The sequence below is a fragment of the Populus euphratica genome, unplaced genomic scaffold (assembly GCF_000495115.2).
Source record: "Populus euphratica unplaced genomic scaffold, PopEup_1.0 scaffold25.1, whole genome shotgun sequence".
In the NCBI taxonomy this organism is placed as follows: Eukaryota; Viridiplantae; Streptophyta; class Magnoliopsida; order Malpighiales; family Salicaceae; genus Populus; species Populus euphratica.
The window spans coordinates 2,597,114-2,621,500 of NW_011499851.1; the positions used below are offsets into that span (position 1 = coordinate 2,597,114).

The following is a 24,387-nucleotide window of genomic DNA, read 5'->3' on the forward strand; positions in this document are numbered from 1 at the left end:
TTTATTTAAATTCTATTATCTTTTATCTTAATAAAAAATATAGATCTAGTCGTGATAATATTTTTGGATGATTTTAGATTTTTTAATTGATTAAAAGTTGTATTGAGATTAGGATATGGATTTATTTAAAATTATGATGTATTTTTAGATAAAAATTGATTCAAAATGAGTTTTAGATCAAAATAACACATACCCTGATTTTTTAAATACCTTTGTAGTTGTTGGAATCTATAGTTGCAAGCAACATGTTATTTCTAAATTGATTTTGTCCTAAATAAAAAGATTAGATAACGTTTATACTTTATCAAGCCTGGCTCACAGGTCTGCCTCCTTCTTTATATTTTAAGACACTTAAGTCCACATACTTAACCAATTTTTCTTCTTTGCTTTTTTTTTTAATTTCTTCCTAGATTTTTAATTTAAATCCATTTAAATAGATTAATTAAAAAATAATTTGAGCTTTTTTTAATCAAATACCATTAAAGTTTTACTTTGTTTTTACTAAGATCATAACATTTCTTTAATTATATTAGCATGTACTTTTTTTTACAATCCTTTATGATTATTTTATAAAATTTTATTCAATCACTAAACTTATTTTGGGTATTATTTGATTTAATGTCATTTGATTTTTCATATCCAGCCCTTCACAATGAATTGTTTTTCTTATATTTTATTTTATGGTTTTCTTGTGTTTGTTGATTTTATTATTATATAATTAAAAAAAATTATTAAACACAATTAAGTTTGTAATTTGGGTCACAAATTTGGCATAAATCAATACAAAACCTCATCATATATATATATATATATATATATATAAAGGGTTACAACAATGCAGTCTTGAATATTTTTTTTCCCCTTGAAATCTAACCATATTTTAATTAGTTTATATTTAGATTTGTCAGATCAATCAGGTCCTATCAAGTCAATTCACATCTATTTGAATTTACAACTAGAATAAGGTTAGAGGCCGGGTCTAAAGATCTCTAGGTTGACCTGTCAGACCAGGCTTGATGACACAATCAAATTTTTAATGTAATGCTTTTATATTTTATTTTTTATGTATTTATGTCAAAATTATTAGAATTTATCTAAAAAACATATATTCCACCCAAAAAAAGACTAAGTGAAAAATGGAGCATGTTGGTAAGATAAAAAGTATTTAATTATACAGATATCTTTCTCTTATTTTAATCCATCTAGGTTTTTTTATTTGTTCCGATTGCTTTTTTAGTTTTATTAAATAAATAATATAAAATAAGAGAGTTATATTTCTTTGTAGAGAAAAAAAAATCAATAAATGAGGAATTATACTACCACATCATTTTGTTTTAATGAGATTTAAATTATCACACTTCTCATAAAAATAAATAAATTTATATATAATTAAATAAATTATATACATCTTTAAGTTAACATTAAGAACTCTTTTAACATTTACTTATACCTTTACTTCTCAATCTATTTAAATAAGCACATTAATTTTGAGCTCACAATAGAAACTTTCATTTCTTCAAAAAAGCACGGTAGCAGGTGCATGTTCTTTTTTAATGTTAAAATGCCTCTTTATCCGATTTGTAGCCAAGATCAGGCCAATTGGCTAGCTATAATATAGAACGAGAAGAAGGCTCTTTTTCATTGTTCCCCATCACTTAAATGCACCATGGACTGCGACAGCGTGCCTGCTTCAACCTTTCCTTGGCCAATTATTTGGTTTGATCTTCAATTTTATTCATGTTTTTTTAATATTATTTTAAACTTGATAATTTATTTTGTATCGCATGTTACATTCAATTTATGATATCAAAATATATCTCAATATTATGATCAATTTTGAAAAATAGTGTTTGATTTTATCCCTTAAAAAACTAATATAATAAAAATCAAAATTAACACATAAATAAAGACTCCGACTTTTTTATTTTATTTTTTTATTGTTGATAAGACATAGAAAAGTACACTCCCTGGACTTTTTGACTTTTTCATTTTTTAGTTCCTTGTGTTTTGTAGGTTTCACATTTGAGTCCTAAACATCATTTGTTTTATGTTGCAGTCCCTAGAATTTGAGAGGAATGAAAAGTCATCGGGAAAAAAATTAGGAGAGCAAATGAAAGATTGGCCATATTTAGCAATAAAAAAGCCAAGATTAGCACTGATGTATTTCTCTTAACGAGAAGAGTGTCATCAAGGCTTTTTTTTTAGCTTTTAGCTTGCTGAAAAAGGTAATTTGAGGTTAAGAAAGAATTTTTTTATTCAATTTAGTTTTTTTATTTTTTAATCATTTTAGGGATATTTTAAGATTAAAAATTTGTTTATTAAAATTTTAAGGTTTTTTAAGATTAAAATAGGTTACAAACTAGTACAATTAGACTTAATTTTCTGATTATCTCTCTGGTAACTAGAAGCTTACTAGTAAATGACGCATCTATATAACTACATATAACATGTCATTAATTTTATTTTTATAGAAAAATATTAAAAAGATAGGCGATGCATGTTCCATCATTAAACATAAAAAAACAAATAAAACTAGACTTGCAAGCATCGCCTTTTAGGCCTACGAGCATTTCAACCTATATAAAATATTAAGATATTATTTTAATATTTTTTTATTAAAACTTGCTTTTGAAATCATGAAAAGTTTATATGAAAAACATGCTTTTGTCAAAACAATAAAAAAGATGCATTAAGTAAAAAATAGGATTTAAATTGAAGATATATAGTTTTTCATATTTATTTCAAATGATTAAAATTTTTAACATATCTTTATTTAATTTTACTGCCTTTTATTTTAAAAAAATATTCTACTAGTAATAAAATTATGTCACAATTTTAAAGAAGGTTATGTTTTTTTTTATGATGATATTATCAATTGCTTTATGCAAACTTTGATATTAAATGAGAATAAAATATGTATTTTCTTAGTTTTTTATTTTAAGACTTTATATATTTTCTCAAATTTATTTTTCTCATACTTTTTTCATATAGGAGCGTAAAAATGATAAACTCTTGATTTTTCAATTTTTTGATTAAGATTTGGGTGAACTTCATTATGATAATAATTTTTTTCTTAATAAATAATGTTTGTCATAAGAAAAAATGGTTTTGTCAAAATAAAAAAGAAATGCATGAATAAAAAAATTATTTTTCTTATTTAAAATATATTTTTTTCTTTTTTATTTCAGATCATTGTATTTTTTTCTTTTATTGCTTTTTATTCAATAAACTATGTTGCTTATAAAAATCCATTTTATTATATATAAAAAAAAACATGAATCGGAAAAGATAATTTTGATGTAAAAATATATTTCTCTATAATTTTATTTGTTATATTTTCTATTAAAGTTAATTTTTATTATCATATAATTAAATAAAAAATAAATTCCAAAAACTAAAGTTATTAAACTTGATTTGACCTATAAATTAGATCACGAATGGATTGGACGAGTTAGCATAGGTTAATCCAAAATTTAATTGTTTTAATATTATTTTTTTAGAGAAATATTAAATCAACATTGTCTCAAAAAAAATTAAAATCAAATCAGGTATATAACCGGGTGGATCAAGTTATGTGTGGAGCTATTAAGTTGATCAGGTCACGGGGAGTCAATTCTCATTTTATTTAATTTAAAATCCAATCCAAATCAATAATTAAATTAATAGGTTATTAGATTAACTTATCAACCAAGATTAAATTTAATAATACTGCAAAAAATTCCCCGAGAAAATACACAAGCAACCATGCTAGTTTTTCTCTAAGGGATGATATTTAATCATAGAATGTTTTAAAGCTTTTTGAATATCTTACGTCTAGTTTTGTGTGATTAATGACTATTGAACAAATATAATTTTCTTTCATCACAGAGAGGATAAAGAGTGATCATGGATCACACGGTTGATAACTTCAACTCAAAATAATAGTTGTTAACTAAAAGATTGTTTGTTTAGCATAAAATTATTTTGAAGGCTAGTGTTATACTATGGGTAATATAATAATAAAAAGAACATAACAAAAATATATAAGTTATAAAATTATTTAATATTGTTATTAAACTCAATTTAGTAATAAAAATATATAAGTTTAAAAACTATTTAGTATATTATTAAATTTAATTTAATGGGTCATCATTAAAACCTTTTAATCCAACTTACTGTAAAGTCAAAATTTAAAATTAAATCATATAAGAGTTAGTTTAACATGACTCAATTGATTTAGTTGATTTAAAAACAACCTAATTAACCAATAAAAAAGGTCTAAATATGAAATTAACAAGAAAAAAATTTGATCCAATTTCTTACCATACGAGAGATTTGTCAACTTGGCTACTCTAAAGACAACCTAATTAATCAATAAAAAAGTGTAAAAATAAAATTGATAAAAAAATTTATTGACCCAACTCCTTTTTTAATCTAAATTTAAAATTAAATAATATGAAAGTTAAATACCATTATTACCAACACTCATCACCACCATTTCATTATTATTGCTCCGATCATCATCATCATTATTTTAATATCATCATTATTATAACAACAATTATTACAACTAGTTTTTATTATCATTACTATAACGACAATCATCACCTCACTATTAATACTACTTACTACATGTATTTATTATCAATATAATTACTATTTTCACCATCATCATTCTCATTTCAATACCATGATTATTATGATAACATCCCTATTAGTAGTCCCCTTCGTCACTATTATCATTATTACCTTATTAATAAAGTAACAATCATTACAATTATCATTTTATTATTATTTCTACAATAATTATAATTTATATAAATATCTCACAGTCATCACTGCGATCATCAACTAATATTATTATAATCACTATCATAAATACTATCATTATTATTATTTTTATAATCAACATCACCTCTTTTGTATTTTAATATTATTATTCAAAATTATTAATAAAAAACTATTTATTTTATATGAAAATATTTTGTTTAACACACTCAATCAACTTAAAATAACTTACTAACAAAAAAAAAACACTATTTTCTAAAACAATTGTTTGTCTCGAGAAAAGATTTTTCCATAAAACAAACGTACCAAGATACAAAAACCACACTACGGTATAGTAGCCAGTCAGTCTTAGATATGGCCATGGGTTTGTTAGCTGAGCCCTACAGACTAGCCCTAGCTAAAAACAAGCTGCCGTTCCTTGGACTTGAACATTACAATTTATATCTGAGGGCTAATTAGCCTGGCTTGAAAAAAGAAACGAGCCACACTCAAGCCTAGTTCTAAAATCCGAACCCAGGCCTAACCTTCATGAATATATTTTTAATCCTTTTTTATATGGTATTTAGTGTGTTCTTAATAACTTCTATGAGAATTTAGTTTTAGTTTTCATCCTCATGTATGTTTTACTTTCCTTCTTTTTTGGTCCTTTGATTTAAATTATTCTAAACCTAAAGCACTTGTAATTTGATACTCGTTGGCCTTGCTACGAAATCAAGGTCAGAGAGGAAAATGCCTTTGAATAGGCATGATATGAAGGCTTGTAAACAAGAAAAAAACAATAGAAGTGTAATTCTTGAAGAAAAATAGTGAGACTAAATACGTGGCTGCGCACTATTGTATGCCGAGTCAAAAAAAATTTTAATATAAAAAATATTAAAACAATGCAAATATTTTTAAAAAAGTAAAAATAAAAACTAAAAACCGAGTGATGACTTGCATGTGTTCAATAAGATTGATTAATTCAATAATATAATTTTAACAAAAATGTTGACAACAAAAAAAGAGAACAAAATTTTTTGACAATAATTAACAATAAAAAATAAATTGTGAATATCATATTTGAGAAGAAAAGAAAGAAAAGCTCGTTGAATACTCATCTTTACTCTGCCATAAACACCACCCCGCCTCCAAAAAAAGCTCACTAAGATGGTTCTAACATGACTATGAAAGGTTGCACGATGACATAAAAACAAAGTTGCATACATTGTTAGAGCAACGATCCAGAAGACAAGCCAAATAAAATATCATGAATTTAATTTAATTCAAAAACAAGATTTCTTTTTAAAAAGTTGAATTTAACAAAGAACAACAATAAAAATATTTAAGACAACTTGAGTCATTTTCTAAATTAATGAAAAATCTTATAGAAAGCAAGTAAAAATAATAATAGATCCCAATTTCTAATTAAATAAATGTTGAAAAATAAGATTAAAAAAATATGAGTTTAAAAAAGAAAAGAAAAAATAAGTAAACCCAAATTGATCTCTTAAATTTTAGTTAATTTTCCAAACTTGTGACTCATAAAATTCCAAATCATGACTCAATTAAGAAATTCAATTCTTAAACAATTTAATACTAAAATTTGAAATTGAAAAAAAATATTAATTGAAAAAATATCAAAGTAAAAAAAAAATAGCAATCAAAAGAATGAGGATCAAATCTAATAGGAAAATAAATTAAAAGAGGATTAAATTAAAAAAAATCAATTGTAAAAATTATCTCAAATTAAAAAAATAACAATAAAAAAATAAAAATCAAGTCTAATAGGCTAAAAAAATAAAGGAGGATGAAAATGAAAAACAAATCTAGTTTTAAAAATGATTTTGAATAAAATAAATAATAAAAAATACATTGACCAAATTTAAAGAAAAAACAAATTGAAAAATTGCTTTAAAATTTTAAACATTCAAATATGAAAATTAAAAATAAAAAAGAAAAAAATAGAAAAAAAAAGATTGTAATGCCTAACAAAAGGTTTATTGCCCACATGCATTACTCAGAAATAGAGGTATCACTAAGATAATTCAAATATTGCCGTAAAAATCTACATTTAGCCCCAAAATAGACGTTATATATGTTGTTTAAATGGCACAAAAATAATCCACGCGTCAACTTTTTTTAAAAAATAATATTTTTTATTTATTAAATTACTCAATTACTCCCAAGTTAATATGTTTATAATAAAAAAACCATAATAAAAATACAAAAAAACTCCTAGATGTTAGTTAATGAAATTTTGATTTTAAGGTTGATTTAGTTATTTTACTATATTTTAAAAATAAAAATACAAAACAGTCCTAGATATTAGGTAAATAATATTTAAAGGATAATTTAATAATTTTACTTTGCTAAAAAAACTTAAAATGATCATATGATTAGTAGATTTTATATTAAAAGACTGTAGATAATTTTATATTTTTTTAAGGATAAAATTATAATTTTACTGGTACAATCATAATAAAATGAATTGTATATCTGTCTATCTTTTAGGTTTGTTTTTTTTTTTTAAATGTATAGATTACTTTTATAAAATCCAAAAGGCTTGTGCATGACCCAGGTCTATCAACTGTTAAGCCACCTGCTAATTCACAAAGCATAACTATATGAGCATAAAGGAAAATTGAATGCATTTTAGTGGATTATAAAGTAATTAAAAGGTTTTTTCATATTTGATAATAAAGATAAGCGCCAACTTAAACTCAAAAATAAAAATAAAAAAATAGATATTGACTTTAAAACTTAAACTGAAAAATAAATAAAAAATATTTCTTAGCTAAAACGTTAAAGAGAAGGTTACAAGTGCAGCAATTGTTTGTTTTGAGGCTGCCTTGTTAAGTTTCATGATTAAAGAATCAAAACCGAGTGAGATTTGAGATTGAGCTGGGCCCTTTCCTCGCCTCAAGACAAGTGAAGCCCAATCATGGTGAGTAGGTCAAGTAGAACCTGCTTGCTTCTTCGGAGTTTTGGAGAGCCATTTGAATTGATGATAACTTTATTTTATTTTCCTTATAATCCCAAACTTCTGATTTCACCATCTCCCACTTCTTAGAGGACAATGCAATTAATTGTTTGAGATTGTTCAAAAGTAAAGAGGGTGCTTTCGTGTGTCTGTCTTTGAGCATCTAGGCTGTGACTTGAAGCACATCATCATCATCATCATCATCATCCATGCAGGCTTTAGCAATCACTCCCCAAATTCGCATGCCTATTACTATAAAACCCAAAATCAAGCACAAACAGAAACAGAAACCCAAGAGTTTCTCACTTTCCACAACCCCAATAACACAAGCCAGTTTCTCTGACCCTTTTGTTCTTCAATTAGCCGAGACTCTTGAAGACTCCCTCTCTCCTTCTGTCTCTCTTCAAAGACTCAGAGATTCCTCCTCTGAGTCTCTCCTCTCTACTTCTTGGCCTTCTCGTAAAGATGAGCCCTTTAGGTTCACTGATACTTCATTTATTAGGCTTTCACAAATCATTCCAATCACTAAACCACCACAATTAGATTACTCACCGAGCATTACTGGGGATACCCTTTTGCCTAATATTGTTATTGCTGATGGGTTTGTGTTAAATTCTATGTCAAGGTTGTCCACTTTGCCTGATGGGGTTTATGTAGGTAGTTTGTTGAGCGATTCTAGTGATAGAATTGCCGAAAGGGTATTGGAGTTTGTAGGTGATTTTGAATGGGGTGATCTGTTTTGGTCCATTAATGGATTAGGAGCTCACGATATGACAGTGGTTTATGTGCCTGCTGGGGTTAAAGTGGAGAATCCCATCCATTTTAAGTATGTTTCAGTCGAGGGAGGAGAGAAGGGGTCTAAAAAGCTACCGGTTTCAAATCCGAGAGTTTTTGTGGTAGTGGAGGAGGGTGGAGAGGTTGGGATAATTGAGGAGTTTGTGAGTAAAGAAGGGAATGATGATAGGTATTATTGGGCGAATCCTGTTTTAGAAGTGGTGATCGGGAAAGGAGCAAAGGTTAGGCATTCTTATGTGCAGAGCCAGTCCTTGAATTCTGCTCATATCAAGTGGACTGCTGTCCGACAGGTGATTTCTTTTGGATTTTTTCTTACGTATTTGTTGCTTTCTTGTTATTGTTTAGTAACTTGTTAAACATAGTCTGTTTGATTTACTTAATTTTAAGGAGAACATCGAAATGAGCTTAATGCACGTGTTAATGGATCAATTGCTGTATAAAATTGGTTCATGTTTCAACGCAATTGCACTTGCATATGCTGCTGAGTTAAAGAAAGGTTCGCATGGAACACCAATTAAAATAAGAATCTCACAAATCAAATAATCATGTAAATCTTGCAAGTGGAATTGTTATAAGCCATCTATTGTTTGATTACCGTTTTTGATGTTTTAACACTTTTTTTTTTATGGTTTGAGATACTAAATAATGCAAACTTCGACATACTAAAGTGAAGTTTCATCTGGACCAAAAGGACATAATTAAGGAAGTTGGCTTTAACTTTTTGTTTGTTTGGCTGAGTATATTCAGAATGCAATTCAAATAGTGGTTTTCAATTTCAGACTTTAATTTGTTACAAACCATTCCTTTTTTCGTAATTTGTTTATTCATCTGTGGGATAGGATTTGGAAAATTCGAATAAAGACTTTTTTAAGAGAACACCCCTGTTATCTTTTAATTTTATAGGAGACAAGGGGTTATGGGAAGTAGGATTGCCTTTGAGGGAAAGTTGGTTAACTAATGTTGTCTCTTGCTAACAGATGTTGTGAGGGAATATGCATATTGTTTAAGCATTTCATTCAACTAATTTTGACTTCACTGTGCAATTAATCTGGAGACAGTTTTGTGTTCTAACAAGGAAGCTGATAATTAGGGGTGTTAAAAAAAATTGGCTCTTCTGTAATGTTTGAGTTTTCTGACCCATCCCATCAAAGTTGGATAATATGGATATTATGGATGATAGTTGGGCGAAAAAACTAATAAACAGATATCACAAGTTGGGTGCGGGTTGGGATTTTTGAAACCTGCTCAATCTGACCTTACTCGTATAACCCAATGTAAGTAACCCTAGTTTTAAGTATAAATAATATTCTTCCTTTTCTCTCTTAATTTTTCTCCTCTTTTGCCTTCACACTCATAGCCGCCTCGCATTCTCTTAATCTCTTTCCCTTCAATTTTCTCCTTCAAACTTCATGCACTTAATTACTTATCAATTTTTTGTCTCCTACCCATATAACCAATGCTTTTTTGCAACCCAATATTTTTTTAAGGATCGTCAAAGAATAATGGAATTAATATGCCAAACTCGCAGGTATTTGTAACATCCACAAAAAGTTTAGCCCAACTTGATATATTCAACCCACTCAGGTACAAAAAAATAATAAAAATGACTGGGGTTTATATTTTATAAAATATCAGAAGTTGAGTTGAATACAATTATGGTCAAAACCCAACCCACTATATCCATGAACACCCCTAATGATAATCTCTATAGAGCATCTTCCGTACGAGAGTGTTTTCCCGAAAAAAAAAAAAATCTGCTAGCCCTTGTCTTCTAATAAGCACCTCCCTGCCCATCCCCTCAAATCTAACCCACAAGAAATGACTTGAGTTCATGTTGAACATCTGTGATATAAGTGAGGGCAGTTCTTGGCCTTTTCCTTCATAAGCAAACCATCCATTGTTTTTGTGCTTTATTCTCGTGGTTTGAGATCTGTGATCTCTTAAATATTTAAACTGATGGTTGCTTCTGCTCAAACATGTCATAAAATGATTTCAGCAATTATAATTTAGTTCACTTCTCATTGAGGCAGTTGCTGTGGGATTGAAAATGCTCTTTGCATCCTTTTAGCGTAATGCTTTGGGTGTTTTTAGGAGCACTGCTTTCATTCTTGATATTCACTAGGACTGGAGTGGTCTTTATCTTTGATTTTCATTTTTTTTTCCTACATTGTTAGTTTGGAGAATGTTATGTTCACCAAATTGTTCTGGTACATTCTTTCTCTTGATAATCTTACATCACATTCTTCTTAAATTACACAGCCACCCCCAAGAAAATGGAAAAAAAAAAAGAAGAGGAGAGAGCAAATGGTTTTGTTAAGCAGTATCTGTCCTTAGAGGTGTTTTAAAGACAGATAAATGGCAATTAGGAAACCTGCTTTTTCAAAAATGGGAATTCTTATGACTAGTCTTGGGCCTGGGATTGCTTTGGAGTTGCTGTTGGATGTTCCATCAGTTGAGAAATTGCTTAGGCACAAAAAAGCTGATGAGGTTTAAGAGCCTTCAGTATCTATTTATCTGGAGTGTTTCTGTTCACTTGATTAATTAGTTGATATTCTCACTTTTGGTGGTGGTAAACCTCGAACTGCATAAATTTTTGCGGTGCATATATTCGATAGAGATTATTGTAGATGTTAACTGAAACTGAAGACCTGCTTGTATGCATGAGTTGAATGACAAGGATGGATTTTTGTCCCACATCTAGTGCAGCTGACGGCCTGCATAAAACTCAGTCATATCTCATGTATGGCTCCTGTTGTTGTATCTAGTGCAGGGTTGATGGGCTTAGTAAATCCAGTTTTCTAGATGCAAATTTGGATTCATATTGGCCTGTATATTATACATACGTCAGTTATATGGGTAACTTAATCTTTTACTACATGACTTTGTTGTTTTGAAGACCAGATAAGATGGACCTTGAGCTTTTTTTAGGTTGTCCCATGCTGATAATCTAGAGCATCTTAATCTGCTTGATGGAGTTTGCTTTAAATGTGTTTAGGGTTACCTGAGAATGACATGGGCCTTTGAAATCTATGGTATATATAAAAATATTGCTTGTTTCATGGGAAGCCCTTGCTTTAGTGTTTATCAGTTTATGTGAAGCCAGTGAGGTTAAGGTTGAAAATAATATAGGTATAGATTTCCAAAATAGAGGGCTTGTCTTGTGAAGTGGTTAAATTTGTGATTGAGTTAAACATCTTGACCTTAGAAACTCACTCAATTAAAAGGAATGTGGAAAATAGCTGGTTATTTAAAGTGCATTTCTTCACATAATCCTAATTTTGCTTATAATGTTGCTAAATGTTAACAACAATTTTGAATAGGTTCTGTGCTTTTGTTTAACACGGTGCTTTGGGAACGAGACATGTGAATGTCTTAAATCTTCCTCATATTCACTCAAAACCTTGATTTTCAGATATAATTTTGACTGGATTGTTGGTACTTGCTATCCTTTTCTTGATTGTTGGGTTTTATTTTGGTTTGCTTCCTTTTCGAGGGTTTCACTTGTGTGCTTCTCATGTTTGGTTTGTGCCATTTTTAGTTTTTTCTGACACGTTTATCATGAAGCTTATCTTTTGGGCAGTGCCTCTTGGAAACATTTTTCTTCTGTTTAAATTTGCTCAAAACTTGAGATGGCAATGGGCTTTTTAAATTATAAATTAATCATTTTTGTCCTAGTAAATTACTTAGGCTCTTAGGATTTCAGTTTGTATTTTTTGCCAGACTTAATTTCTGTGTTCTCCTTTGGTTGTTGAAGTGGTGCTGAAGTTATTCAAAATAACTCCTTAAGTCACTAGAGGATTCTCAACCTTATGATAATGCCAGTACATATTTTGCCTCTGTTAATTCTCAGGTCTATTCAAAATCTTCAGGTGATAAATTTATACAGCTACAATAAATTTGACTAAGTGGTTCATTTGCAGGAAGCAGCTAGTACCTATGAGCTTGTAGAGGTAAGCACCGGGGGAAAATTGAGTAGGCACAATCTCCATGTTCAACAATTGGGTCCAGATACAGCTACAGAGTTATCAACCTTCCACTTGTCTGTTGGTGATCAAACACAAGATTTGCATAGCAGGCTAATTTTGGACCATCCAAGAGGTCATTCCCAGCAACTTCACAAGTGTATTGTTGCTCATTCACAAGGACAAGCTGTCTTTGACGGGAATGTAAAAGTCAACAGGTAATGCTGTTGTGTACCATTATACCTGGTTTTCATTGTCTTGGTGATAGTTTTTGCTTCTCTTGTTCACTAATCCGTATCTTTTTGATGCATCATTACTATGCCTATCCTGAAGTTTCGGATATCCTGAACTTACATTAATTTGCATTTTAGGTACGCGATCACTATGCCACTCATTTTCGGTCTAGGGTCAAATAATAGGATGCATTAACCATTATGGCTCTTTCACATGATTGCACCAAATGTTATTGCAATGTAAACTCAGAAACAGTAATTTTATTGAATTTCTTTCACAAAATTGGTGCTGCAAGCTTGTCAAGCTCCTTGACATTTTCATTCAAAACATTTACGAGAACTTACAGAGATGTTGTTATTTTGCAAATCAGTCTTACATGCTTCTTGAGAAAGAAAGATGAGGGTACAAACTTTAAGTTTTACTCTCTTTCAACACTCCAACGGAATCCTCATTGTGTTTCACTGGGAAAGAATGGGAGTAGAGACTACTATTTAGTTAATGCCATCTTACTCGTCGATAGAGCATAGTAGGAAGCGTCTTAATGGCTAATCCTGGTTGGTGTATGCCTTTCCTTACACTTATGTTTCTATTCTGCAGATATGCACAGCAGACAGATGCAGGACAATTAACAAGGAGCCTCCTCCTTGAACCACGTGCAACTGTGAATGTCAAACCCAATCTCCAAATTATTGCAGATGATGTCAAGTGCTCCCATGGAGCTGCAATCAGCGATCTGGAAGAAACCCAACTATTCTACTTTCAGGCACGCGGCATTGACTTAGAGACAGCTCGAAAGGCTCTTGTATTTTCTTTTGGAGCTGAGGTAATTGAGAGGTTGCCTAATTCTTTTATGCAGAAGCAAGTCGAGAGTCATGTCAAAGGATTACTGAGTTCCACTTTCAAGGGATCTTCACATTAGAGGGCTGTGGATGTCAAGTAAACTTGACTGTTTGACAAGAAAGTTAAATTGTTTTGCAGGGATAGTCACTATCAGTAAATTAACAATTAAATTTTTGGCCTGTATCAAATATGGGGGTTGTACTTCTATAAATATGTATTCTTTTTTGCCCTTTTTTATTTTTTTTCCCTTACTGTTGTTGTTTTAAGTTTATGAACCACGGTGGCGGTTAACCTGTTAACAGTTGAAAGGGTGTTTGAAAGTATAGTAGTAAATTTTTTTAAAATTTGTTTATTTAGAAATATAAAAAAAGTAAATTTTTTAAAAATTTGTTTATTTAGAAATATAAAAAAAAATTAAAAAAAAATATTTTTGATATGTTACAATTATTTTAAAAAAATTATCTGATTTTTATTTGGAACGCAACAACGGCGAAAACTTTGAACGGTGGACCATCTTACTGGACATAACTTTCAGGCCCGGACCCCGGAGATAACTTTGGCCATCTAGCTTCGCTTGAACATTATTGCGTCCGTAAGACAATAAACAATGTCTATTACGCTGCAACATTGGAACATGAATTTGATACGGAAGACACCTAGCATGATAATTGTAAACAGAAAACTTACAGGTGCATAGATTAATGTTTTGACCACAAGAGTTCAATCGAAGAACCAATTTTGGTGTCTGAAATCTGAATCCAAGAAATTGTCGTTTGGGCCAGCCGTTCTGATTTCCTCCAAAAATTGCTCTAAAAAAATATTCGATGATTTAGGACTTGGCTCGCCAAAATGCACGCACCCTCTTTCGAAATCCCACAACGTTCGGAGAGATTGCTTCTTCAGAGAGATTGCAAGATAGTTGCTCTCTATTTTAGCTCTTTAGCTGCGCGAGCAGCTATATTCGTAGAAAGGAGATATGATTGGCATTTCCCCTGACATGTCAGGGACGGGAATAGCCTTCGAGCTCCCCTGTTACTGCACATCTGGTGAAGGCTACCCACCGGATATATAACCTCAATTTAACACGGTGAAAGCCAAAAACGAAGGGGAGAAAGTAAAGACTACTGGTATAGGGTTTCTCTCGTCTTCACTCCTCAGTATCCATCTAGATTTAGATAAGGTGTCCAAAATATCAAGAAATTGCAGATGCGTCTCTCTCTCCAACTGATAGATAGCACAGATATTGTCTTCAACCAGGGAGTGCTCGCCGTGTCTGAGTAATGGCTGCTAGTCTTTCCACAGCTCTAGATGTCCATTTTACAATACAACAATCAGATACAAAGAGACCCATTTTCTTCTCATTTCTTGCAACTCTTCCACCTCAAAAACATCATCCTCTACAAAACCATCACTAAATCTCTCAGAATCACCCAACGCGAAAAACCCTTCTTAATCTGACCATCTCAAGCCTCTCTCCGCAACCACTATCTCCACCACAGACCACCAAGCTCAACTTTTCTCCAAACCCAAGTCCACACGGGCCAATCCCACAAGACCAAAAAGATCTGTTCTTTAACTTCAAAGGCTGAAGAGGTCTCTTTACTCTTACAATCCTCAAATTAAAGAGTTGAAACTCTTTGCAAAGAAGCTAAATGATTGTTGATCTGGTGAGAATGAGTTTGTGTCTCTTCTCGAGAGATTCCCATACCCACCAACTAGAGAAAATGCTCCCCTTATACTAGAATAGTTTAAGACCATGGCAAAAGACATCTTTTCTTCAATTGGGTCAAGAACCATAATTTATTTCCTATGCAACAATATTCTCCAATGTCATAATGAGTGCAGTGTTTAAATGTTATTTTTTAAAATATTTTTAATTTAAATAATATTTTTAAAAGTTTTTTTAATTTAAAAATATATTAAAATAAAAATTATTTATTTTATAAATATTATTTCTATACCGATAAAAAATATTAAAAAAATATTTTTATATAAAAATCAAATTAACCTGAAACTCCAAACAGTCGAGAAGTATTCAAATTATAAGCTATTAGAGCAACTGGCTATTGGATTTCATTTTATATAATATTGTTAGATATTTATATAATTTTAACTAATAATTTTTAATTTGGTAATTTATTAAGTTTCTAATATATTGAATTAAATATAAATATAAATATAAATTAAATAAATTAAATAATTTAATTTATTATTAATTTAATAATTAATTAATTTATATTTAAATATCAGGTATATTATCTAGCAATGTGTTATGATCCTCTAAATACTAAAAAAATTATTAGTTGTTTGACTTAACTTTTTAGTGATCGATTTCTCAATGTAATTAATATTTTTTTTATTAATAATATTATGATTTAACATTAACGCATTAAGTATATCTGTTATATTAAATCATATTTATTCTCATTTAAGTTTAAGTTAAAAGATTATTTGTGTAACTGTTATATAATTTTTTTTATAAACATAAATAATTTTTATATAAAAAATTTTTATGTAAAATTTTTATATGAGTGAATTCAATGCACTTGTTTGTTTGGTTCAGTGCTCAGGGAAGGCTAGAAGAATAGATTACTTGGTTTAAAGTTTTTAATGTTGCAATTGATGGAGGGGTTAAGTTGGATGATAGGTTTTGTGGTTGCTTGCTCTCTGTTGCACCACTAAGTGATGAGAGTGAGGATGTGGCTAAGGTCCTAGCTTGTTTGAAGCAAGCTAATCCGAAGTTGGTTGCCCTTGTTAAATTGTTTGAAGAAGAAGAGACTAGCTTTGAGACTCTGAAAGAGTAGTTTAGGGCTGTTGTCAGTGACGCTGCAATTGAAACAAGAAGACCCTTCTGTAATTGCTTAATTGATATCTGTAGGAATAGAGATCTTCATGGAAGAGCACAAGAGCTGCTCTATCTGGGAAGCCTTCACGGATTATACCCAGATTTACACCACAAAACCGCAAACGAGTGGCGCTTGGATGTCCGCTCACTGTCTGGTGGTGCAGCGCAGCGAGAGTTGCCCGAGTTATTTTACAGGAACTCACAGTTCTCCGAAGGACTAGCCAATTCCTTTGATTCCCATGTGAAGAAACTTGCAGCGCCATTTAGGCAGAGTGAAGAAAGAGCTGGTCATTTCGTGGCATCGCGGGAGGATTTTGTAACTTGGGTGCAATCAAGGGTTCCATCTTCTGTTACAGCATTCGATAAGTGTACCCATTACGAAACTGATTATTTTTTTTACAGATAAATATAATCTTTTTCTTCTAAGAAATAATTAGATTTCTTTATTTGTGAAAATCGTGCTTGGGTATTGGTAATTATCATGGAAAATCTTTATGGTACAAGTATAGCTTATAATGTTACGATTTAAGGTAATAATACTTATTGAATTCGCAGCTGCACTACACTATCTGTAACCAACACAATTATAGAGTAATTAGTTAATTTATAAAGTGATCGAATAAATCCTCAAAAAAAAATTTACTTTAAGGCATTATTATAGTTAATTTGTAAGCAACTTTTTTTTACTTTGAGGCATTATTATAGTTAATTTGTAAGCAACACAATTATAGATTTCCTTCATCTAATGATTTCGAGGGACATAAAACCATCCATGAGAAGTGATGAAGGCTTTTTTCATATGTACAATGATAAATTAACTAAAAAGACACCCGATATATCTCGATAAATGGATCAATTAACCCTAATCAAGATAAGAAAGATGGTTAATAATAATCTGACCAAACATTCTTTGAACGCTAAATGATTCAGATCAGAATTTTATTGAGCCACCTCTAGCACCCTCATGCATATCCGCACATACACAACTACCTTCCCACTACATCCATAGCTATTTAATACTGTAATTGCAGTTTTTTGGGGTAGTTGTGCTGACAAGTATGCAATGCACACCCATTTCTTTGTAAAAGCAGAAATCATAAAACTCCACAAAAGGGTATGAGAAGAAAACTCCCATTTCTTTTTAAACCGCGGTGGTGGAAGATCCACCTTCAAAATTACAGAGCTCACCTTTAACCAGGACGTTCTCTAGTTCAGTATACCCCTCACCATATTACAAACGTTTCCCCCCTTCTTTTTGCTCTTAAAAAAAAAAAGAAATGAAAAAATGAAAAGAAAGAAAAATAAAGGCAACTATGAATGGAGTGAGCCTCCACCTATGCAAACATCTGTGCCTAAACAAAAAAGGAAAAAGGATTTTTCTTTTTCTTTTAATTCCTAGAGCATTTGCTAACCCCCATCCATTGTTTTGACTGACTGCTTTTTATCCTCAGGACATCTACCGAGCTATTGACAGACACCTAGCATTAGTATTTGCCCAAATCATTTGGGACTTTACCCCTGTTATACTGTATACCACCCCAAGTAAGGTTCTATGAGCCATCAAAAATGGGTCAGAACTTGAACTCTCTAAACTGCTCACAGAAAACTAGACCGGAGAATTGAAACTCCATCCCAGATAGTGTAGAAAGGTCATCAGCAGTTGAGACATCGCCCAATGTACAAAGACTTTTAAAGGTACTTTCCTGATGATTTCCAGATTCTTCCTTCAAGCGATATCACCATAACAGTAACATCATCATGGTACTTTCTGCGATCTCCTTGTGGGATGTCCAGTAATTCATGGAAATCCATCCCTGCAGACAATCCATGAAGGATGAAAATCAGCACTGCTCGAACAACTGGAAAGCTTAAACTAAGGTAAACATGAAGAATAGAATGCACCAGTCTAAATTGTGCGACGTGAATAAACATTGTTCAAAATAAATCCCCAGAAATAGCATCCATCTAATAACAAACTTGGATGGACAACCACACTCCCCCTTGAAGACCCAGGTTGCAGCATATCATTTGCAAATCAAATATCTATCTAACAAAAGAAGTCAGCTAGACTTCTAACAGCAAATAAGAAACCAATGATGGTCAAATATCGCTGTAATGCAACAATTTTATGTGGCAGAAAGTGACCTTAGGGCAGAAAAATAAGGTTTCCTGGGGCAGAACAGGAAAACAAGAAGAATGAAGGTTGGTCCCTAGACAAAAGTAAAGTCGATCTAATATCTGCATCACAAATTGTAGAATCACACAAGTGGGACAGCAGGAATAACCATGCAAGATCACCTTCCACTTTATTATTATGGGGAAGTTTTTAATTGTGTATGGTACCTGGCTTTCTGGGAAATAGATGTTTTTCCCCTTTATATACAAGCAAAAGTGGATGTGAATATCAAGCAATTGATATAAACCGAAAAGATAACCAGATTTACCAGCTTTCCTTGCTGCACGAAAAAGAAGCTCCTCTATCAGGTGCTGTGCAGGATCTCCATCTGGAAACTTCTCCATGAAACTCTCAACATGAGAAACCACTTCCTGATTGGTCAGATACTGATATAATCCATCAGATGAGAGAACTAAAAATTGATCTCTTGGACACAGTTGATGGTGACGAAGAGAAGGTGAACAGGATATATACGGTGCAGTGCCGATATATTCATTTCGGAACATTTCCAGCAAGGCATCATTCAGCTTGGGCTGTGCCAACATAAATTGTTGTGAGTCAATAAGTATCAATAACACAAGATCCTCAACCGGGATAAAAATATCTACATTAAAAGTTTATTTCAAGTACCCTTTTCAGAAATCCTGCCCCAAACGCTCTGGTAACCATCAAACGACCTTTCACCCTGTCATTCACAATGCACTGATTATCATCTGGGTGCTCACTCTTGATTCTAATGACTTCCTGCATAGGTTGAGCAAAGATGAAAACTTATCAGCCACTTCATCTACCAACAACAAGGCCCACAAAACAATGAAGATCACGAAAGTTATAACTGCACTGCACATAAAAGACAAAATGCACAAAGTAAGCATGCACACGCATGATGAAAGATCTGTTTTTCTTTTTCTTTTTTTTCTCCTTGGTGGTAGCAGAAATATGAATATTCATCGCTCATCACAGAAAGAATATATAAGTGGCAAATCTTCATGCTATCAGAAAAAAAATATCAAAAATACCAAAAACATACTTTAATCCTTCCAGACCAAGACAGAGATAAAATAATCATTTGGTTCAAGCACCAGCAAAGTCGTAGCAAGAAAGTTCAAAGACTTTGCTGGTTCAAGCACCAGCAAATTCGTAGCAAGGCTCTCAGACTTTCATATGATGTTGAAGGCATCAACTATTGCCATACAAGTATGTAACTTGTTGATCAGCTTGAGCGTCTAAAGCAAATTACCTACACACCTCTGCACTTAACTTCTTGTAGTTTATGGTGACGAAAAGCAAGTGAAAGTCCCAGTACATATATGAATACTCAAGTCAGTATTCTCATACTGATTCTACGCACCAGCCATTGTTTAATGAAAAAATAAACTTATAGACTAATGAACAGACAAACCCCGCCCACCATGGAATTCTTACCAATGTAAAGAAATCAACAAAAGCATTCAACTATTTCTAACAAAAAGGTAAATTCATTTTACCAGAATCGAAAACTTACTTCTTCAATGTTTGTGCTGTGATCAGTAGATAGCTGCAATGCAGTCAATCTCGTTTCAACTATTGCCTCCGTGCTCAGTTCATTTTCATTCACACTGGAACCAACTTCTTGTGGCTCATACTGTGCAACAATTGCTCTGCTATCACCCACATTCATCACATACACATCTTCATCCCTCATCAACACAGCCAACAAACATGAGCCCATCAATGCCAACTCTGGATTGGTATCCAACACCTTATCTGTCATATCCAAGTACGCTAATTCAGTCGCTTCTAATGCCCTCGACAATGCCCCCAAAACCAGCTCATGGTCAACCGGTCCTGCCTTCCACTTCCTCTTCAAAACCCTTTCCTCTACTTTACTACTCTCCACCTCAACCTCCACCTTCCCCTTCCCCTCCAATCCAAATTTCCATGGAAACAACTTCCTCTCCTTATGTTTCGACAACCCTTGTTTCAATTTTGACAACAATAACCACCTTCTGCTAACAGGTGACCCGGCATTACCAACACTAATTGCATCATCTACAGAAAAAGCAAACCTATCTGACCCCGAAAGATCAAGCCCATCTTCAATATCATCCTCCGCTAGAAATTCCCATAACCTCCTACTCCGGGTACTGGCTGTCCCCCCCGTCTCCTCTGGTTGAAACGTAACCCTCTTCACTCTATCCTGATTGACCACATTAGATGCCATTCCACAAATTAAACCATCGCCATCCTTTTTAACACAAACTTCCTCTAAAGGATCTGTTTTTGACATCAAATTACATTCACTTATCACAATTGAACCCTTCACGTCACTTGCACCACTCTTTTCCACTAAAGAGTCGGTTTTACTTTCAATTCCCTCAGCGTGAATAGTCTCTTGAGGCTCCTCTCCAGCAACCTCCCAAAACAAACCTTGAAGTTCATTAAAAACAGCTCTATAAAGATTCCCCATCAGGAATTCCGGCGCATCAGGTCCATTAAACCCATCATAAACACCAACAAACAACCACCCGTGTTCCTCGGATACAACCACATGCACCCTATCCTCTCCTGCCTTCCCTAATGCCCACTGCACACTGTCCCCTTCTTCTCCCCCCTCCCTCTCCTCTTCAATCCCCGAGTTTTCCCTCCGGTTAACAAAATTCAACACCGGAACAACCCACGGCCGATTCTTCTCAGATATATTCCGATAAATCGCATTTTTAATCCTCGAAATACCCTTCCCCCTCCTCTTTTTGTTTTTTGCATAAATGCCACCAAGTGGAGCAGAAAAATGCACCCGCCCGCCACTCCCATCGGTTGCTCCAGCAGTATTCGGGTCAAGCGGACCGGACAGGGCGCCTCTCTCGATCGGACCCGACATAAAAAAACCCTCCCCTCCACGTGGCACTGGCTGTAACGGCAACGCACTAAACGACGCCGTGCTCTCAAAACCAGTCACATTATTCACAATACTGCCGGTGTTATTAACCCTTATACCTCCACTAGAAGAAGTAACGAAGCCGCCACTATTATTAGAAGAGTTAATAACATCAGTGGCATCGTCGTAGATATTGTCAAGTTGGAGGACAGTTCTAGGAGTGGAGGTATTGGCAGAAACGGAAGCGCCGGAAATGGCCTTGAAACCGGTTTCGGGTACCGGCCGGGTCGGGGAGAAACGGAGAGAGTGAGAAGGAGAGAGAAAGCGATCGGAGGGAGTAGGGGAGAGAAAACGGTTGGAAGATCGGACGTAACAGAATGAGTGACCTAGGGTTTCATCTAACGGCTCAGAAGCAGTGAAAATCAAGTCCTGTTGATTGTTGTTTGGCGGTTTGAAGCAGGGGAAGATTGTGGAGAGTCCACTTCCCATCACATTTGATAGTCTCCTCCCCCTCTCTTCCACTTTCTGTTTGGGAGCCCAGAAAATCAAAGAAAATGAATTTGATTTTTTCTCTCTCTTTTTTTTCAAGTTTCAAAGAGGGAGAAAGTAACTAAAGGGTAGACAGAGAGGAGTTGTTTATTTGATTTCCTTTTTCTTTTCTTTGTACACACGCGCGCGCGCACATATACGCACACGGAGGGAGAGAGGGGTTTTTGAGGGAGTGAATTTGAATTTTGTTTTTTTGTTTGGGTGATCTGTTGGGTACAGTTGTTTTTTTTTTTTTGGTTGACGGTTACACCTGGCCATTTTTAGCTAGGTGTGAGGCGTGGGCTCCAGGTAAGCAGCCAGAGGATGGTATACGGGGTCTTAGTTTGGGCACGCCACGTGGCAAAGTGCCAGACTGGTTGGTTTTCGACGGAGTGGTGAAAGAAGGTTTAGGTTTTATACGGTAAGGAAAGTGGTTCAGTCAACGAAAATGAGTTAGCTGGGTCGGATATGGATGGAGCGGGCTTGTCTCTTTTGGAGTGAGGGTGTTCTTGTCTTCTCCCGCTGTTGGCGGCTTGGCGCGAGCGAGTAGGTGTTCTTGGTTTTTTGAGAAAAGCCCGGGCCCAAATGGGCGAGTTTTTGTTTTGCATGACAGTTTTACCATTAAAAATTATACTTTTAATATTTTCCTATAGAAATGCTATAATTGTAAATTTTACCAATATTTTACTATAATGATGGAGAAATTATGATTTTTTTATTTAAAAAAAAAACAATTTGTTTTTATTTTTTTTCTCCTTGTACTTGATATTTTAATTTTATTTTTTTCTTTAGAATTTTTTTGAAAAAACATATTATTTTTTACACTTTTAATATTTATCATTTTACACATAGTATAATTTATATCATTCCTTTTTTTCTTTTTTATTTATTTATTTTTATTTATATTTTAAAAAAATATTATACAAAGAATAAAAAATAGTGTTACATTATAGTAATTGCAATATTATTCCATTTTTCTACTACATTAAAAATTATCTTGAGATTTTAAATATTTTTATCAACACATATAATCTTTACTATATTTTATTATTTATAAGCTTTAACTTTCTGATTCATGATTATATTTTTTACTCGATGTAAAAAAAGTATTATTAACACCTACATATTAATTTTTTTACATTAGAAAAAAATATTCAACTTGTAGCGAGACGAGTTGAATTGACGTGTACACTTTGTTTTTTGCATTTATTGACATTGATGGTTCTCAATGTATTTAACTAAATACATGTATAAACCTTTTGATTTATAATTGGATTTTTTAAGGAAAAAATACATTTAAAAAGCTTGTATATTTATTTTTTTTGCCAAAAAAATATTTAACCTACAATATAGCGCCAATCAAATAACTAATACATAGCGATTGATAGTTTAATTCTGCTTGTTGTAATGTGAGATTGAGTTTTTTTTTTCAATACAAAAAATAAAGTATTGATGAGTTAATATTTTTCTACCACCAAGAAAAATTTTATAGCTAATAACTAAAAAGTTTATACATGTATTGAATAAAGTAAATTTATAATTGTGTGTTTCAATAAATGATAATAAATCTATTAAAAACAAAGTGTTTTTTTCTATTTAAAATTAGTTCCTGAAAGTTTTTATTGGTTTAAGTTAATAAAATTAAATTAATTTAAATTAAATTTTATTAAATTAAGCATTAACTCAACATTGAAATTTATTAATTGAGTTTTTAAGTTTGGCAATACGAGAGTATCTAGTTTTCCAAATTTTTCCCTCTCTATGACCTTTGTCATAGGATTTTAAAGGGCAATAAGGATAGATGAGAGGCCATGAACTAGACTATCCTTACCTTTTGATTTCGAACAATGAATCCAAGCCATCCATCGAGATTAAATATTAGCCTTTATAGTGTTCCAGAGCTGACAACGGGAGTACATAAGCAAACATAAGTGGATGGAGTGTGGGTTTTGGCTTTTTATAGCAGCGCCTTCAGAGCAGTGTTATTAAATCCGGCCCGGCCCGGCGGGTTGACCCGGGACCCAATCAACCCGAGACCTAGAGCGGTCCAGGCAATACAAAAGACCGGTGCAAGGAAAAAACCGGCCAAACCTGGCCTGACCCGGACTGACCCGGGTGAGACCCGGCCTATATATACTAACTTATCTCAGGAAAATTGGGAAAGTAAAAGAAAAGCTAAATTTTTACCCTAATTTCTTTCTTTGCAGTTCGAACAATCAAATTATATTCTTCTGCTTGTATCTTTTATTGGTATCTCCACTGGATTTCTCTGTTATTTTCTTCTAATATTGTAGCCCCTCTCGTTACTGGATCTTGTCATTGTCTTGTAAAAGCTGCAATCTACACCAGTTGCCCGAAACAAAAGAGAAGCCAGATTTCACTGTTATAAGCCAGGTTCTTCATCTTTTTACAATATTACAGCTG

At 32.5% G+C, this 24,387-nt stretch overlaps 2 protein-coding genes and 1 pseudogene across 2 annotated transcripts; 2 read left to right on the forward strand and 1 right to left on the reverse strand.

Moving 5' to 3' along the window:
- Positions 1 to 7,728: 7,728 nt before the first annotated feature.
- Positions 7,729 to 13,768, forward strand: LOC105121591 (protein ABCI7, chloroplastic-like). The gene is made up of 3 exons (XM_011020304.1): positions 7,729 to 8,811; positions 12,442 to 12,701; positions 13,315 to 13,768. The coding sequence occupies exons 1-3, from the start codon at positions 7,936 to 7,938 to the stop codon at positions 13,634 to 13,636; spliced, it is 1,458 nt and encodes a 485-aa protein (XP_011018606.1). The 5' UTR covers positions 7,729 to 7,935; the 3' UTR covers positions 13,637 to 13,768.
- A 396-nt stretch (positions 13,769 to 14,164) lies between these two features.
- Positions 14,165 to 17,958, forward strand: LOC105121679 (pentatricopeptide repeat-containing protein At5g46580, chloroplastic-like; annotated as a pseudogene).
- LOC105121592 (protein phosphatase 2C 29) lies at positions 17,477 to 22,119 on the reverse strand. The gene is made up of 4 exons (XM_011020305.1): positions 20,083 to 22,119; positions 19,209 to 19,322; positions 18,847 to 19,111; positions 17,477 to 18,216 (listed from the first exon to the last, which is right to left on the reverse strand). The coding sequence occupies exons 1-4, from the start codon at positions 21,922 to 21,924 to the stop codon at positions 18,092 to 18,094; spliced, it is 2,346 nt and encodes a 781-aa protein (XP_011018607.1). The 5' UTR covers positions 21,925 to 22,119; the 3' UTR covers positions 17,477 to 18,091.
- Between the last annotated feature and the right edge of the window lie 2,268 nt (positions 22,120 to 24,387).